Below are 19459 nucleotides of genomic sequence, written 5' to 3'. Positions count from 1 at the left end.
GATTGGGAGAAGGTGCTGTGGTCAGATGAAACTAAAATTGAGCTCTTTGGAATTAACTCAACTCGCCATGTTTGGAGGAAGAGAAATGCTGCCTATGAGCCAAAGAACACCGTCCCCACTGTCAAGCATGGAGGTGGAAACATTATGTTTTGGGGGTGTTTCTCTGTTAAGGGCACAGGACTACTTCACCGCATCAATGGGAGAATGGATGGAGCCATGTACAGTCAAATCCTGAGTGACAACCTCCTTCCCTCCACCAGGACATTAAAAATGGCTCGTGGCTGGGTCTTCCAGCACGACAATGACCCGAAACATACAGCCAAGGCAACAAAGGAGTGGCTTAAAAAGAAGCACATTAAGGTCATGGAGTGGCCTAGCCAGTCTCCAGACCTTAATCCCATCGAAAACTTATGGAGGGAGCTGAAGATCCGAGTTGCCAAGCGACAGCCTCGAAATCTTAATGATTTACAGATGATCTGCAAAGAGGAGTGGGCCAAAATTCCATCTAACATGTGTGCAAACCTCATTATCAACTACAAAAAACGTCTGACTGCTGTGCTTGCCAACAAGGGGTTTGCCACCAAGTATTAAGTCTTGTTTGCCAAAGGGATCAAATACTTATTTCTCTGTGCACAATGCAAATAAATATATATAATTTTGACAATGTGATTTTCTTTTTTTTTTAAATATAATCTATCTCTCACTGGTAAAATTAACCTAGCCTAAAAATTCTAGACTGTTCATGTCTTTGACAGTGGGCAAACTTACAAAATCAGCAAGGGATCAAATACTTATTTCCTTCACTGTATATATATATAGTGTAAAAAAAATAAAAAGGTTATATAACATGTAACATAAAAGTTAACATAAACAATAAGAAAAAAAGTCAGAATTGCTGTTTCTTGCTTACCGCAAGTTCCCTGAAAAATTGAATAAAAAGTGATCAGAAAGTCATAATATGATACCAACAAAAAAATGCAGCTCACACCGCAAAAAACAAGTCCTCGCATCGCTCCATCGTCAGAAAAATAAAAAAGTTATGGTTTTCAGAATATTTCGACACACAACAATATTATTTTTTAACAAATTGTTTTTACTTTTTAAAAGTAGTAAATCATAAAAAAAACATATAGAAATTAGGTTTTGCCGTAATCGCACTGACCGCAGAACACAGATAACTTGTCACTTTTACAGCACGGTGAACAATGTAAAATCACAATCCAAAAAACAATGGCGAAATTGCAGTTTTTTTGTGCATTCCACCCCACAAAATAAATTCTTATAGTTTCCCAGTACATTAAATGGTGCCATTAAAAGCTACAACTCGTCCCGCATTAAACAAGCATTTATACGGCTATATCGACAGAAGAAAGAAAAAAAAAGAAGGTATGGCTCCTGGTAGGCGGGGAGGAAAAAATGAAAACTGGATGTGGCAGGGAAGTTTTGGCCTCTTGTACCTGGGGTTGAGGAGTAGCCTACCTCCCAATCAGCCCAGATTCAATGGGACAGTACCGGATTCCCGCTGTCCCTGGCGGCCGGGCGTATGTCTCGCTGTCATCTGTATCTGCATTCTCAGGACGCAGATACAGTTGAACCCAATTCTGAAGCAGGGAACCATCAGCTCCCTGCTTCAGAATTAGTTCAGAGCGGAGGAGCAGAGGGAGCTCTTCCACTCGCCGAGGACTCACCGGGCACAGCGCTACTTTAAGCGATGTGCTCGGGGAAGCCCATATATGAAGTGACGTCAGTGGCTACTAATTGGGCTGAATCCCCGTTGCCGATGTAGCTGGGGATTCCGCTCCTAGAGGGAATTCCTGATGTCACTGTTCATATATGGACATTGACACCAGCGGCTCCTCCTGGAGCAGAACCCTTGGCCAGAGTCGGCAATGGGGATTCCGCTAAAGGAGTAGCCACTGATGTCACTGTCCATATATGAACAGTGACATCAGGGATTCCCTCTAGGAATGGAATCGCCGGCCTTCCTCTCCTAGGAGGAGTCCCAGTGGCGCTATCTACAGGGGGGGGGGGGGTGGCATTATCTGCATGGACACTGTGGCACTATATAGGGGCACTATCTACAAGGGACACTGTGGCACTATCTAAATGGGCACTATGTACAAGGGCCACTATGGTGGCAGCTAGAGGGCATTATACTGTGTAGGGGAAGCGATTTGCTGTGTGGGAGGCACTATGGGAGCATGATACTGTGTGGGAGGCACTATGGGAGCATGATACTGTGTGGGAGGCACTATGGGAGCATGATACTGTGTGGGAGGCACTATGGGAGCATGATACTGTGTGGGAGGCACTATGGGAGCATGATACTGTGTGGGCTGAACCAGGTGTGTATGGGCGGGGATGGAGTGGGATTAGAGGCGTGGCTAAAAAAAAAAAATTTGCTGCGCTGCATCGGTTGGTCCTCTTTGTGACACTTGAATGTTGGGAGGTATGGAGTAGCTGTGGCAGTGTTCAGCAGTGATGGGGCATATGGTGCAGCACGTTCCATTAGAATACAGACCGCAGAGCGTTACTACGCCAGTATTCGTAAATGTGCCCTAATGGTCCTGACTACAGCTTGTGTACATAGATCCCCAGAGGGTTCAGCAAACAATCTCCACATAATTCACTGTCTTGCTATTACTCTAGTATGGCATGCTGGGACTTGTAGTTCTGCCATAGACACGCAGAGCTCAATAGATGGTGATGCCCCCCCTAGCAGCCATCTCAAGCCCCCACAGCTCACCTCAGTACCTGCTATGGCCTCCCAGATTGTACAGGACAGAGTCCAAAAGTGACAGCCAGGAATTGGACCTGGTTCCAGCAGGCAGGAAGGGGAAGTCGCTTCCTCCATATTTCTTTTGGGCACTATTCCTTCTCTTTAATTCCCAGTTCTGTGTAAAAGTGTAATACCGTGTGGAATACGACATACAACAGACAGGCGAACTGCACAAAAGAAAATCCAAGTCATTGAATGTATTGAACAGTTCGTAGCGTCCGAATCAGACCGTTTGCCCCATACCAAGATGGCCGCCGCTGAGACTATGCATAAGAAATCACCATGGTAAATACATTCATCATTATTATGCGCTCTTACTTTCAAATGTTTGCCAGTAAGCAATATGGCCGCTATTGATTCCTTTAAGTCGTGTCTATGTGTGCGTTATTAATATGCGACTGATATAAATTTATGAAAACTTCGGGTAAAACATTAGACTAAGGTAGTGTCGCTGTTACGGTACTTGGGATCGCTGGTGGTCACCATTTTATCGAAGACCAATTATACTGTAAACGGTAGGAAGTGGTCTGCAGTCATAGTTTGACAGCTGAAGTAGTGACGTCATCACTGAGCGTGTACACACGTTGTAACTAGAAAGATGCCGGAGCTTGGGAGGATATGTGTGCGGGATCCCGGCTCTGTGTTGCCCGATGGCTTCTGGGCAGCGGTGGCGGTGTGGGTGGAGAAGCCGCAGGTGCTGAATAAGAGACTGTGCGGCTCCTGTGTGGAGCAGAGCTGGGAGGAGGTCGCTGTACGGACGCTGCTGTCGGGGCTGAGCTGCCCGGGAGGAGATGAGGAGGTGCTGAGCCGGATCAGAGGGTATGAGGAGAGCGGGGCCGGCGCTGTGGTACTGAGGACGATCATCCCGAAGACAAACCCGCATTACCCGTCCACCGAGCCCCGGAGAGAGCTGCTCATAAGAGGTGACCCCTGTCTTCTACCAACGTCGCTCCGGTCACTGAGGGATGGGGTTTGCTGGGTGTTCCGGAAACATTTGAGCGTTTCATAGAAGTGAATGCAAGTTACGGAGACAGGGTAGCGCGGAGAGGGGTCCGGAGTAGTGCGGGGCCTAGAGGTGGGACCGGTATGTATCGTCATTTATGGGATGTCCTATGGAGAGATGACAATAACTTTACCACTACATGTATAATATGTGAGCGTTTCCACTAGACTGCGAACCGACCGGCCGGCGGCAGCAGCGGCGTTTCCACTAGACTGCGAACCGACCGGCCGGCGGCAGCAGCGGCGTTTCCACTAGACTGCGAACCGACCGGCCGGCGGCAGCAGCGGCGTTTCCACTAGACTGCGAACCGACCGGCGGCAGCAGCGGCGTTTCCACTAGACTGCGAACCGACCGGCCGGCGGCAGCAGCGGCGTTTCCACTAGACTGCGAACCGACCGGCCGGCGGCAGCAGCGGCGTTTCCACTAGACTGCGAACCGACCGGCCGGCGGCAGCAGCGGCGTCTCCACTAGACTGCGAACCGACCGGCCGGCGGCAGAAGCGGCGTTTCCACTAGACTGCGAACCGACCGGCAGCAGCGGCGTTTCCACTAGACTGCGAACCGACCGGCGGCAGCAGCGGCGTTTCCGCTAGACTGCGGACTGACCACACACTGATCTGCCATGAGCAACCACCCTTTAACACTTAGGCCTCATGCACACATCCTTCACCGTTTCCACGTCCGTTTAATACGTATCCGTGTGGTTTCCGTTGTCACTCCGCTTCTGTTCTGTTTTAAACGCACCTTGTGCTTTTGTTTATTTTCCGTTTTAAGCGGTCCGTTAAAATCCATCTTGTGTATTGAATGCAGGGAACTTTGGCACACCCTGTCGTTGCTTGGCAACAGTTCCATGAAAAACGGCCGGCACTCGGATGCCTTCCACGTGCCGTCTGTTGTTTTGATAGGCTTCAATGGGCGGGACTGCCTCTGAACAACGGACGGATGTAGGACATGTTCTACTTTTGACGGAATGTATGCGTGGAACCGTTAAAACAACGGAAGCGTGCATGGCCCCATAGAAATGAATGTGTCAGTGTGCTGGCCGTTAAGGAGGATAGCACCCTGAAGAAAATAACTGAAGAGGCCGTGAGACCTAAGAGAAGGGAGGAGGACAGCAGATGATATCCGTATCTAACAGGAGCAGCGTTCTGGCAGATGTACGTCAGAATCAGAGGACAGACAGTTACGTATGTACAGGAGTTACACGCTCTACAGCAGCAAAATGATGGAAAGTTTTAATAAAGGCTTCGCAGTCATTTTTGTTCATTTTAGCCCCCTTCCAAAAAGCCATAACTGTTTTTATTTTTCTGTCGATTTTTAGATCTGTTTGAGGGCTTGTTTTTTTGCGGGAGGAGTTGTAGTATTTCACAGCACCATTTATTGTATCATAAAATGTACTGAGAAGCTGGCAAAAAATTATTTTTGGGGGGAATGGGAAAAAGTCATTCCTCCATAGTAGTTTTTGGGTTTCGTTTTTACGGCGTTCCCCATGCGGTAACAAGCAGATGTTAAAGAGTCTCTGTCACCACATTATAAGTGCCGTATCTCCTATATAAGGAGATCGGCGCTGTAATGTAGGTGACAGTAATGCTTTTTATTTCGAAAAATTATCTATTTTAAACCACTTCCTGAGTGATTTTTAGCTTTATGCTAATGAGTTTCTTAATGACCAAGTGGGCGTGTTTTTACGTTAGACCAAGTGGGCGTTGTACAGAGGAGTGCATGACGCTGACCAATCAGCGTCATACACTTCTCTCCATTCATTTACACTGCACTAGCGATATAGTTATATGCAGCTACATACACAAACACTAACATTACTACAGTGTCCTGATAATGAATACACATCACTACCAGCCAGGACGTGATGTTTATTCAGAATCCTGACACTTCTGAATCTTTTCTGTGAGATTCCAGCAAGGCAAGCGTAATCTCGTTTGAAATTACAGGTTACATCGTAATCTTGCGAGATTACGCTTGCCTTGCTGGAATCTCACAGAGACGCTACAGAAGTGTCAGGATTCTGAATAAACATCACGTCCAGGCTGGTAGTGATGTATATTCATTGTCAGGACACTGCAGTAATGTTAGTGTTTGTGTATGAGGCTGCACATAACTATATAGCTATATTGCTAGTGCAGTGTAAATGAATGGAGAGGAGTGTATGACGCTGATTGGTCACTGATTGGTCAGCGTCATACACTCCTCTGTACAACGCCCACTTGGTCTAAAGTAAAAACACGCCCACTTGGGCATTAAGAAACTCATTAGCATAAAGCTAAAAATCGCTCAAAGTGGTTTCAAATCGTTTTTCGAAATAAAAAGCATTACTGTCACCTACATTACAGCGCCGATCTTCTTATATAGGAGACAGGGCACTTATAATGTGGTGACAGAGCCTCTTTAACTTTATTCTTCAGGTAAATAAGATTACGCCGATACCAAATTCGTACAGGTTCTTTTTATGTTTTTCTTCTGTTACAAGGAAAAAACTAATTGTGTTTTATGTCGCCATATTCTGAGAGCCATAACTTTTTTTTATTTTTCTGTCTGTTGAGTGGTGTGATGGCTTATTTTTTGCGGTCAAGCTTTAGTTATTATTGGTATCATTTTAAGATACATAAGTCTCCATGCACACTAACGTGCTTTTGCGGCCGCAATTCCCCCGAAAATCCACGGGAGAATTGTGGCCCCATTAATTTCTATGGGCCCATGCACACGACCGTGGTTTCCACGGTTGTGCATGGCCCAGGAGCCCGGACCGTAGAAAGAACGGACATGTCTTATTACGGCCGTGTTCTGCAGTCCAGAAAATAATGGACGCGGCCATGTGCGGCCAACCCGAAAAATCACGGCTGTGCACATGACTACGGTTGTGTGCATGAGGCCTTAGACTTTTTGATTACTTTTTACTTCATTTTTTGTGGAAGATGAAGTAACCAAAAGTACACGATTCTGGCGGTTTACTTTTGTTTTTACATCATTCACCATACGTGATAAATAATGGACTTTTATGGATGCGACGATACCAGTTATGTACATCTTTAATAATTTTTTGTGTATTTTTGAAGCAGTGTTTTCAGGGTCTTCCCCGCCCAGAGCGGAGTCCCAGGCAGACCGCTAGTATCGGCTCTGCTCCGGGACTCTGTGGAATTCCCTGACATCGGTGTCCATACATCGACAGTGATGTCAGGGACTTCCCCAGAGCAGGAGTCCCAGTGATGTCATGAGCACAGCTGGAGTCCCAGGAAGAGCCTACTAGCACTCTGCCTGGGACTCCAGCTCTGGGGTTGCCCCTGACATCCATGTCCATATATGGACAATGATGTCAGGAGCAGAGCTAGAATCCCAGGCAGAGTTCTAGAAGCGGCTCTTCTCCGGGACTCCAGCTCTGGGCATGCCCCTGACATCACTGTCCATATATGGACACTGATGTTAATGGCTTCCCCAGAGTTCCGGCGCAGAGCCTTTACTAGTGCTCTGCTCCGGGACTCCGGCTCTGGGGTTGCCCCTGATATCACATTCCGGTCCAGGAGGATCCCCTGATGTCACTGTGTATGGACAGTGACGTCAGGGGCTCCAACAGTAGAAGAATCCCCAGCCAAAGCGACAGCAACGCTCTGGCTGGGGATTCCACTCCTAGAGGGAGCCCCAATGGAGCTATCAACTTGGGATGTGTGTGGCAGCATCTGCGGAGGGCACTGTGGCAGCATCTGCAGAGGGCTCTGTGGCACTATCTAAAAATGGGCTGCCCAATTTTGACATGTGTGTCTGCCAAACACTGCCAACTGAGCCGCCGGACTGCATTTAGCAACACTTAGGCTGGGTTCACACAGAGTTGTTTGCAGGAGGAAAATCCGCCTCAAAATTCAGTTTGGAATTTAGATGCAGATTTTCCTCTGCCTGTACGCCAATTTTGCAGCATTTTTTGCCCACGGCCATTGAGAAATATGCTTTCTCTGCCTCCCATTGATGTCAATGGGAGGTCAGAGGCGTAAACGTCCGAAGATGGGGCATGTCCCTTTCTCCCGCGAGCCGGGTTTTCCGCTTGCGGGATAAAAAACGCCTCCGTCTCCCATTGCAATCAATGAAAGGCATTTTTTAGTGAGTTTTACGGCGCGGTTTAAAAAAACTCGTCAAATAACTCCGTGTGAACTCCCCCTTAAACTGGATTGTTGAAATAAGCACGTGGAGAAATATCTCAAATATTATTATAGTAGATCAAATAACTAATTGATTAACAATAATTTTGTATTGTATCAAATTTGAAAGTAACGCGGCCCGTCAACTTCCCATTTTTTCTATATGCGGCCCACTTACCCGGCCGAGTTTGATAAACTGCAGATTTTAAACTTGGCACCGCAGGTAAATTTTTGGCCAGGAAAATTCAGCAATTTGTGGATGAGATTACCTGCCGTTACTGTATTATGCGCAGGAAAATCCACACGTAACACGCATGGTGTGCATGTGGCCTTGCTCAGATTTTCTACCCTTTAATCCATAATATTCCAAATAAAATCTCTTCTTTTGATAGAGCCGATTCACTAAATAATGGAAATTGTTAATAAAATTTGAGTACTAGCTAAAGGGCAGAAGATGAAGATGCTGGCTGATGTCTTCCTGTTATTAATAACCTAACATTAAAGGCACATTTATAATATCATAATAATATTGATCTTTGTGTATAGAACGCCAACATTTTCCACAGTGTGCTGCAATTGGGGAACTAACAAATGAGTAAAATGTCATTTAATCAAAACAAATGAACAAACAATGAGAAAAAATTAGAGAGGTGCCTGGCCATAAGAGCTGACAATCTACAGGAGAGAGGTGCCTGGCCATAAGAGCTGACAATCTACAGGAGAGAGGTCCCTGCCGATAAGAGCTGACACTATACAGGAGAGAGCTCCCTGCCCATAAGAGCTGACACTATACAGGAGAGGGGTCCCTGCCCATAAGAGCTGACACTATACAGGAGAGGGGTCCCTGCCCATAAGAGCTGACACTATACAGGAGAGGGGTCCCTGCCCATAAGAGCTGACACTATACAGGAGAGGGGTCCCTGCCCATAAGAGCTGACAATATACAGGAGAGAGGTCCCTGCCCATAAGAGCTGACAATCTACAGGAGAGAGGTCCCTGCCCATAAGAGCTGACAATCTACAGGAGAGAGGTCCCTGCCCATAAGAGCTGACAATCTACAGGAGAGAGGTCCCTGCCCATAAGAGCTGACACTATACAGGAGAGGGGTCCCTGCCCATAAGAGCTGACAATATACAGGAGAGAGGTCCCTGCCCATAAGAGCTGACAATCTACAGGAGAGAGGTCCCTGCCCATAAGAGCTGACACTATACAGGAGAGGGGTCCCTGCCCATAAGAGCTGACACTATACAGGAGAGGGGTCCCTGCACATCCCGGTAGTCAGCAAAGTTGGCACCTAGGCTGTACTTGTGATTCATGCCATAACAGATGGAAGAAATATCTGAGAGGTCAGAATCTGAGCTGGATCTTAATGAGCTACTGTCAAAGGACTCTTCTGCCAACATCTTCCAAAAAATTATGTAAAACACTTGGTGCGCACACCAATATCACTGCTTCTCTCTGTAGGGAAAGTCCAGCAATGTACAGAGCACTCAGCAAGCGAAGTTCTAATACAATATCCTCACCATGACGCTTCTATGACATCAGACAGACCTTTTCCCTTAAAGGGCCATTGACTCAAAAATAGACGAATATGTTTAATATTGTTCACAAGTAAAACACCTAACATGACAAGTACTGGATAAAAAATATTTACTGTTTTAATTGTTGTAAAATGCATTTGGGGGGGGGGGGGGGATTTATTTATTATCAGCCAATATTTATTTATGATCACCCATTTCAGAATAACAGAGCTCTTATTGCAACATTTACCATACCTTATTTTTGCTCTGGGACTCCAGCTCTGGGCAAGCCCATGTGTGTGTGGCACTATCTACAAGGTGTGTGTGTGTGTGTGTGTGTGTCATTATCTACAGAGGGCAGTGTGGCAGCTTCTACAGAGGGCAGTGTGGCAGCTTCTACAGAGGGCAGTGTGGCAGCTTCTACAGAGGGCAGTGTGGCAGCTTCTACAGAGGGCAGTGTGGCAGCTTCTACAGAGGGCAGTGTGGCAGCTTCTACAGAGGGCAGTGTGGCAGCTTCTACAGAGGGCAGTGTGGCAGCTTCTACAGGGGGCAGTGTGGCAGCTTCTACAGGGGGCAGTGTGGCAGCTTCTACAGGGGGCAGTGTGGCAGCTTCTACAGAGGGCAGTGTGGCAGCTTCTACAGGGGGCAGTGCGGCAGTATCTAAAAAAGGGCTGCCCAATCTTGACATTTGTGTGTCTGCCAAACGCTGGCAACTGAGCTGCCGGACTGCATTTAGCGACACTTAAGCTGGAAAACTGGATTGTTGAAATAAGTATGTGGAGAAATCTCGCAAATTTCCGTTTAAGTTTAAACCTAGCGCTATTATTATAGTAATGTAATGTAGTATTGTTATATTAGTTCAAATAACTAATTGATTAACAATAATTTTGTATTGTATCAAATTTGAAACTTCACAAACTGCCACACTTCACATTTTTTCTATATGCGGCCCACTTACCCGGCCGACTTTGAGACCCCTGGCTTAGATGCTGTGGTTTCTATTGACTGTGGCATACAAGGGGTTTAACACTGGGGTTAAAGAGGCTCTGTCACCAGATTTTCAAACCCTTATCTCCTATTGTAATGTAGATTACAGTAACGTTTTTTTTTTTTTTCAAAAACGAGCATTTTTGGCCAAGTTATGACCATTTTTATATTTATGCAAATGAGCATCTGTGCGTTTTTACTTCTTTTACTAGCTGGGCGTTGTGAATAGAAGTGTATGAGGCTGACGAATCAGCATCATCCACTTCTCTTCGTTACCACCCAGCTTCTGGCAGTGCAGACACAGCGTGTTCTCGAGAGATCACGCTGTGACGTCACTTCCTGCCCCAGGTCCTGCATCGTGTCGGACGAGCGAGGACACATCGGCACCAGGCGACAGAGGCTACATTGACTTACCTGCAAACGCCGATGCTGCTGCAGAATCAACTGTAGCCTCTGTCGCCTGGTGCCGATGTGTCCTCGCTCGTCCGACACGATGCAGGACCTGGGGCAGGAAGTGACGTCACAGCGTGATCTCTCGAGGACACGCTGTGTCTGCACTGCCAGAACCTGGGTGGTAACGAAGAGAGGTGGATGTTGCTGATTCGTCAGCATCATACACTTCTATTCACAACGCCCAGCTAGTAAAAGTAGTAAACACGCCCCGATGTACACACACAATACACGCCCAGTTGTACTTTTACTTTAAACACGCCCAGTTGTACTTAAGAAAGGCTCATTTGCATAAATATAAAAATGGCCATAACTTGGCCAAAAATGCTCGTTTTTTAAAAATAAAAACGTTACTGTAATCTACATTGCAGCGCCGATCTGCTGCAATACGAGATAGGGGTTTGAAAATCTGGTGACAGAGCCTCTTTAAATAACAAATATTTCAGTGCAAAGTAATTGAATACATAAACGGGCAACCACTGTGTCTAGAGGGAACATTTGTTTCTGCGTTGTGGGGTTTTCTTGCCTTACTTTAGATTAACAATGAGGTGAATGGGAGGAACGAGCGGGACTTGCGGCTTTTTTCAAACTCACTAACTACAATGCTGTGAAAAAGTATTTGCCCCTTCAATTTTTTTTTCATTTTTGCATATTTGTCACACTTGAATAATTTAGATCATCAAACTACTGTTAATATTACACTAGGGTTGTCACGATACCAGAATTTGGACTTCGATACCGATACTTTGTGTAGTATTGAAGACACTCAATACCAAAACAATACATTGCCAACAATAACAAAAAAAAAATAACTTCTTCCGTTTTCTGATGTGAGGCGCGAGGTGTGATGAATTTTGAACCTCCATGTGCCTCACATTAATATCAATTAACCCCATCATGTTCCTCAGTCATAATGGACAACATTGGGTTAATGTGTGTTACATGATGGGGTTAACTACTATTAATGTGAGGCACATGGAGGTTCAAAATTCATAACACCTCGTGCCTCACATTAATAAGTGAAAGACGTTTTTATTTTATAACAGCGTAAACATCATAAATGACGCTATAAATTTATTACGGTCGCGACGATACCGAATATGTTTATATTTTGCGTGTTGACTTACTTTAATGTTTATTGTATAAGAAAAATGTGTTGTGGTTTTTTTCAACATTACTTTTATTTTATTTTTTTTACTTTTTATTTTTAAACTTTAATGTACTGGCATATATCTATATGTCTATACCCAAGTATGCCCTAACAGGAAATATGGTCCGACAGCCCTGGGGTTCTTCAATGGGCGCGCGCACACTTGTCAGGACTGAGGAGCGGGTCAATGGCTGCATCACACCACAGCAGCCCTGCTCAAACTACACTACGTGAATTAGCGGTATTGAACCGTTTGAGGGTGCACGGTATCGAAACCGTATCAAAGTCTCGCTGCATCGTGCGTCCCTATATCAGACAAAGATAAGAGACGTAAACACAAAATGATGTTTGTAAATGACTTTGTTTACTGAAGGAAAAATTCTGTTCAGCTCTACCTGGTCCTGTTGGAAAAAGTCATTGCCCCCTTAGTTACTAAATCAACCAGTTGATGAAATGTAACCCCTTCCCGACATTTGAAGTATCCATAAGCCAAAGTCGGGTAGGGGAAGTATGGAACGGGCTCACGGAGTGAACCCGCCCCATACGATGCGGCTGTCGACGCTGTTACAGCCGACACTTCAGAGTAACGAGCGGGATCGCGCTTGAGCGGCGACCGCGGCGTCTAAATCGTTAAAGGGGGGTCGCCCCCCTCTTTCTAACAGCTCATCACGCCCGCTCCGGCAATGCAATCGCTTTGAACGCCTAATGAAGTCCCCCAGGTCCGCCATCTTTGTACTCCTATTAAGCGCTGCATCCGGCAGGGCTTAATAGATGCCTGTCAGAATCACAATATACTGCAATACATTAGTATTGCCGTATATAGTGCAAGCGATCTAACGATCGCTGGTTGAAGTCCCCTAGGGGGACTAATAAAAAAATAAAAATTTGTAAAAAAAAAAATATATGAAAAGTTCAAAAAACATTTCCCCCCTAGAGCATCGTAGAAAAAAATTAAACATAATTGGTATCGCTGCATCCGTAAAAGTCTGAACTATTACAATATATCGTTATTTAACCTGCACGGTGAACGCCATAAAAAAATGTATAATTAAAAACTACAGCTTATCCCACAAAAAATAAGCCCTCATACCGCTTAATCGAGGTAAAAATAAAAAAGTTATGGCGACACAAAATAAATAAAAACATTTTTACACTTAGGTTTTCACTTGTAAAAGTTGTAAAATATAGAAAAAACGATATATATTTGGTATCGCCGTAATCGCATTGATCCACCAGAATAAAGTTAACATGTTGTTTTAATTGAACAGTGAATTCTGTAAAAACAAAGTGCAAAAAACAATGGAAGAAACGCTGTTTTTTTTTTTTTCATTTTCTACCCCACAAATATTTTCTTTCCCGTTTCCTAGTACATTATATGGCACCATAAATAGAGCTACGAAAAACTACAACTCGTCCCGCAAAAATCAAGCCCTCATAGGACTAAATCGACGTAAAAATAAAAAAGTTATGGCTTTTGGAATGTGGGGAGGAAAAAACGAAAATGAAAAATGGCTGCGGCGGGAAGGGGTTAATTGAAAATTGGGTTGAATTTCACGATCCACAACCAGGCACGTTTACTGCTTGACCTGTTAAATCTAAACATCACTTACATAGAACCTGTCATTGTGAAGCAGCTAGAAAGTCTCAAAGCGTCACATGATGCCACGTACTAAAGAGATTCATATACAGATGCCAAAGTCATGGAAATCTACCAGTCTGGAATGGGTTAGAAAACCATTGATAAGGCTCTGGGACTCCAGCAAACCACAGTCGGAGCCATTACCCACAAATAGAGAGAACCGTGCTGAACCTTCCCAGGAGTGGTCGGTACTACCAAAACTTCACCAAGAACGCGTCAACAACTCATCCAGGAAGTCACAAAAGAACCCCGATGAACATCTAAAAAACTGCAGGCCTCTCGTCTCCGTTAAGGTCAATGTACACGATTCCACAATAAGAAAGACACTGGGCAAATATGGCGTCCATGGGGGCAAACCACTGCTGACCAAAGAGCGCTCAAAGGCTCCTCTCGCATTTGCCAAAATCATCGAAGTGCCCTCCAAGACATTTGGGATAATATTTTGTGGACTGGTGAGTGACCGTTCGAATTTTTTGGAAGACAAGGGTCTCGTTACATCTGGCGTAAAGCTGAAACTGCATTCCACCATGAGAACATCATAGAACGGTCTGACCTGGTGACGGTCTGACCTGGAGACGGCCTGACCTGGTGGCGGTAGCTGGACGGTCTGACCTGGTGGTGGTAGCGTGATGGTCTGGGGCTGCTTTGATTCTGCTGGACCTAGATGTCATAATTGATGGAACCATGAAATCTGCTCTATCAAAAAATCTTTAAGTATAGAGTCCGCACTTCAGTTTGTGACCTAAAGCTCAAGCGCAGTTGGGTTATGCAGTGGGACAATGATCTGAAGCACACAAGCAGGTTCACCTCTGAATGACTCAAAAGAAACTGATTTTGGCCCCTCCAAAACCTTAATTTAAAGTCCTAACTTGAATCCAATTGAGATAATGTGGCAAGACCTTAAACGGGCAGTTCATGCTCTCAAACCCTCCATTGTAGCCTAAATAAAACAATTCTGCAAAGAGCGGGTCATTTCCACCACAGCGATGTAACCGACCAAACGTTTGATTGCAGTTTTTACTTCCATGTGTGGCACAACATCTTATTATGATTGGGAGGCCATCACTTTTTCACATTGGTGATGTACGTTTTGAATAAATGGAATGATCCTTTAACACGTTCCCGACCACCCACTGTTTTTTTATGGCGTGCAGAGTCTACAGCAATGTCTTTTGGCGTTGCTGTAGAAGAGCATGAGTGCTCCAGTTACTAACCGCCCCTGTACTTAGAGTAGCCTCAGTGGATATTGCCTGGATCGGTGGAAACTCCAATCCCAGCCGTTAACCCTTTGATTGCCGCAGTTCGTGACCGCGTCATGATCAAAGGGGACTCCCCCATTCGTTTGAGTCACAGGGTTTCCCGGTGGCCTGATCGGAGACTGAGGGAACCCTCTGCTGTCAGCCCTGGGGACCTAGAAAGGACCTCAGGACTGTCTGCTCAGTATGCTTGCTGTTAGAGCACACTATGTATTGCCCTGACCGCAGCCTGTGTCCTAGTGACCATGTAATGTATTAGTATATAGCTATTTTTCTATATTCATACCACAAAAATAAATTTATATAAATTTACACAATTTATTTGTACCCCCAAACTGCAGGAAAAATTCTTCCACATATATAAAAGACTAAACCAAGAAAATGATCGACTACAGCACACAATGTTAGAAAAAGTATACTAATTTTATTAAGTTACAAACATGAGACAATTAAAAAATAGAACAGGGGATGAGTCACACAATAAAAAGACGTCAGATCAATTAGAAACCGGATATGAGTATTATGTCACCATGTGAACAGTGTACATGTTGCGTTATAGCAGCAAAAATGAGAAATGCATATGATAATATGGAAAAATAATGTCCGATTGAAATCAAGGAAGATTATAGCCAAGTATATCCGAGGACGACAACAGTATAGTCGTGAAAGAGTATAATACTGGTGTTTGTAGCGATATCTATGTAAGTATAAAAGGTAAGTATGAATCGCAAAAAAGTTATGTCAGCAATATAAAGCAGTATTACATACCAGATATATTTGAGTTCAGAGGATAATCGGAAATAATGAGCATAGTCAAGCACCAACTGCTAAACAGGACAAAAGATAGAGAACATACCGGTGGACATGATGTGAGATGAGACGTCTGAACCCGACGCACGTTTCGGCAACTGCCTTCGTCCGGGGCAACTGCCTTCCCACTGTTCACATGGTGACATAATACTCATATCCGGTTTCTAATTGATCTGACGTCTTTTTATTGTGTGACTCATCCCCTGTTCTATTTTTTAATTGTCTCATGTTTGTAACTTAATAAAATTTGTATACTTTTTCTAACATTGTGTGCTGTAGTCGATCATATTTTCTTGGTTTAGTCTCATGTCAATTGTTGATCGATGCACCAAGTATATCTTGGTCTTTACCCAGGATTCAATATAGTGCATATAATATAGTCAGCAACGATGCTTCACAGTTTACTAGCTATTATTTTTCTGAGCACTACTTCTTATTGAATTCTGTCTGCTGATATTCTATCGGTTTGCACATATATAAAAGGCCTAATACAGCCATGTCAATGGAAAAATAAAGAAGTTCTGGCTGCTGAAAGGCAGAGAGGCAAAAACAAAGAAATTTAGTTGGTCGTGTTGTCTGGACATTTTTATGGATGGCCTATCCTTTAGGATAGGTCATCAATATCAGATCGGTGGGGGTCCAACTCTCGTTACCCCTGATTAGCTGATTGATGTGCCGGTTTACAGGCACAGCGCCGTAAATTTCCATAGCGCCTGTGCCTGGGATTGCAGTTCCGGTACCATTCAAGTGAATGGGACTGAGCAGCAATCCCAGGCACTGCGCTATCAATATGTATGGCACTGTCCCTGGTAAACACTGAAAAGGGCGCAGTGACGGCACAGCCCCTTCAATCAGCTGATCAGTGGGGGAGCCAGGAGTCGGACCCCCACCGATCTGATATTGATGACCTATCCTAAGAATGGGCTATCCATAAAAAATGTCTGTACAACCCCTTTAAGTCCCTGCATTTTGTGTTATTTGTGTTTTGTATGTTATAATAAATTTAGTTGGATGATCTGAAACATTAAATGTGTCAAATTAGCAAAAAAAGAGAAGAAATTGGGTGAGGGGCTAATATTTTTCACAGCCCTGTGTATATATTATTATCTCTCTCTCAGGTTGTGGACCTGAGGAAACATTTGTTCAGGTGAAATCATGGCAGATAAGTAATGTTACGTGTTTTCTAAAACCCTTTCCAGATGTCTCCAGCAACGTTGCGACATTTATACCATTGGAAGACGAGAGCCAGGGACGCTTCCAGGTCAAGAAAAACAACATTTATCAAATCCGTCTTTCACGTGTCGAGGATGATGAATGGTGAGCTGAGTACTGAGTTTTCTGCACTGCATATATTAGCATTAAGTCCTGCGTCTAGGACATGATGTATCGCTCGGATGACCGGCGGAAAACCTCTCACTTATTACCTGCACTCATTTATTCTCCCGCTAAACACCCCGGTGCCACCCGCTTCTTTGTATCGACTTCTTTGTTAGACGTCCTTCTTTTCTTTCATGTTGCTTTGATTTTCTTGCTTCTTAATTCTGGTATTGATGGATAGATACTTGTTCTGATGCTCAATGTTCACATATCAACTTTGTTAGGAAATGCCACGTGTTTGTCAAGAGCAAAGGTTCATGTGGTCTTTTCACCGAGTGATTCGTGTACCTTAGGGGGGTATATGCCATGTCTCTAGGGGCAGAGGTCGTAATCCCTCTTCTTTTTTTTTTTTTTGGACGGGGTTCCAAAAACAAACCAACATGAAGTACTCAGTGTGCCAACCAAACGTGAAAGAAAGAGAGGCAACTGAATACCAGCTTGGGAGGGATGCATGCAGGAGAGACCTCGGCTACTGAACACCAGCTTCGGTGGGATGCATGCAGGAGAGATAGGGACTACTGAACACTAGCTTGTGGGGGGTGCATGCAAGAGAGAGGGCAGCTACTGAACACCAGCTTGAGGGGGGATGCACAAAGGAGAGAGCGACTACTGAAAGCCAGCTTGAGGGGCATATACCCCCCTAAGGTACACGAGCCACAAGGTGAAAAGACCACATGAACCTTTGCGTCATGTAGAACAGCTATTGACAATAAACACGTGGGATTTCCTAACAAGCTGATATGTGAACATTTCGCATCGGTAGAAGTATCTTTCGATCGATAGCAGAATTAAGAGGCACACAGGAGAGACCGCCGCTACTGAACACCAGCTTGAGGGGGGATGCACACAGGAGAGGGAGCGACTACTGAACACAAGCTTGGGGAGCTGACCACAATTTCCTTAACCCAGAAGCTTGTAATCTATGACACCGTGTGGTTATTACCTTGTTCCTAGACCCTGATGTTATTAGTATTATGTCATTATTATTCTTCAAGTATTACACCTCCTCATGCTCTAGTTCTGATCCTGCTCACCCCCCCCCCAATCCTGACGTATGGTCCTTCATGCCCTCTGGTACAACTCCCGACCTCATCTCCATGCTCTTGTCCTAACTTTCTCAACATTTTCTGGGTTATCTTGTGGTCCAGCACACAACTGCCCTGGACCAAGTTAAAGGGGAGCTTGCCAGGAAACCATGCCCCTTGAGCCAGCTGTGGCATAAGTAACTTATGCTTCCGATCCTTGCTCTAGTGGGTTCTCACACTGCTTTTAACAGGCAGCACAGTGTATGGTCATAGCTCCGGATGTACTTTGATATCATTTTTTTGAGTAGCAGTACTTGGCTTAGGGGTGTTGAGAAGCTCTAGTGGACCATTCCCTGGATAGGTGGCATTAGTAATGTTTTCTTAAAGGGGTATTCCAATGGAAGATGTTTATCATTTATCCACAGATCGGTTCGGTTGACCTCTGGGACTGCAATGACTGCTGGAACCATGGACCATATACCTTTGTAAACACTCACCCCCCCGCCCCCCCACTGTTGTAATACCCTTTTAAAGTGGTATTCCCATCGCATTGATGAGTGCCCAGGTTATCCACAATGAAATTATATTGATCTTTCAAAATACCTTTTATTTTCTGTAATGCAGCTCTGTACTTCACTTGCCACCTTCTTTTTCTCCAACTGATTCCCATGGATACGGCCACCGCCGCGGTCATGCCATGGTGGCTACGCTTGCACAGTTCCCCCTGTATCCACTTCTGTGTTTCTTGCCGACTTGTCGTAGCACACCAAGGTTGCGCCTCCTTTCTGGCTCTACCTAGCTATCCACCTCTCTCTCCGTCAATGTAAATAAATGGAACAGCTCCAGGGGTGCAGTATATTTAGTGTTTTTTTTATGGACAACAGTGGGAAAGCTTTAAAAAATTAACCAGTGAGTTGACAATAAACCCCATAAAGGATTATTAGCATATTCTTTGTATAGATAATAAAAAATGAACAATGCTTGCCATTTAAATTCTGTTAAATGATCCAGTGAAAAGTTTTGACATTTTACTTACATAGTATGGCACCACCATGTGCTCATAGTGTATAGCAGTTTGCAGGTCCTCCTAATGAGCGGACTACTGCTGGACATGCATGCTCAGTCACTCTCCCCACCGCCAGGTTTCCTCATAGTGATCCTATGTTCACTGCAGAGCAGCCAATAGGGAGGACCTTCTGCCCTGCTAGTCAGGGAAGGAGCAGGGCTTTTACAACAGAATGGCAGCATAGCTGTGGAGACTCCTTCTCAGCTTGTTAGGACTGTAAAGCTCTCCATCCTGACAGCAGATAGAAACGCTGCAC

The 19459-nt window shown here is 44.8% G+C and overlaps 2 protein-coding genes across 4 annotated transcripts in view; one reads left to right on the top strand and one right to left on the bottom strand.

The window, feature by feature from the left end:
- ACOX3 (acyl-CoA oxidase 3, pristanoyl) overlaps positions 1-2983 on the bottom strand; it is a 94729-nt gene extending 91746 nt beyond the window's left edge. The window contains exon 1 of one of the 2 annotated variants that reach the window (XM_075857522.1): positions 2755-2983. In XM_075857522.1, the coding sequence (XP_075713637.1) occupies positions 2755-2930 (176 nt within the window). In that variant the 5' untranslated portion in view covers positions 2931-2983. Of the gene's footprint in view, positions 1-2746 lie in introns of both variants that reach the window. The other variant, XM_075857529.1, reaches the window with a different exon arrangement.
- A 200-nt stretch (positions 2984-3183) lies between these two features.
- Positions 3184-19459, top strand: part of TRMT44 (tRNA methyltransferase 44 homolog) — a 65100-nt gene continuing 48824 nt past the window's right edge. Inside the window, exons 1-2 of one of the 2 annotated variants that reach the window (XM_075857509.1) lie at positions 3184-3702; positions 16935-17052. In XM_075857509.1, the coding sequence (XP_075713624.1) occupies positions 3378-3702; positions 16935-17052 (443 nt within the window). In that variant the 5' untranslated portion in view covers positions 3184-3377. The remainder of the gene's footprint in view (positions 3703-16934; positions 17053-19459) is intronic. The other variant, XM_075857501.1, reaches the window with a different exon arrangement.

Source organism: Rhinoderma darwinii, chromosome 1 (assembly GCF_050947455.1).
Source record: "Rhinoderma darwinii isolate aRhiDar2 chromosome 1, aRhiDar2.hap1, whole genome shotgun sequence".
In the NCBI taxonomy this organism is placed as follows: Eukaryota; Metazoa; Chordata; class Amphibia; order Anura; family Rhinodermatidae; genus Rhinoderma; species Rhinoderma darwinii.
Note: the sequence above shows the minus strand (reverse complement) of the source record. Positions and strands in the feature narration are given on the sequence as shown.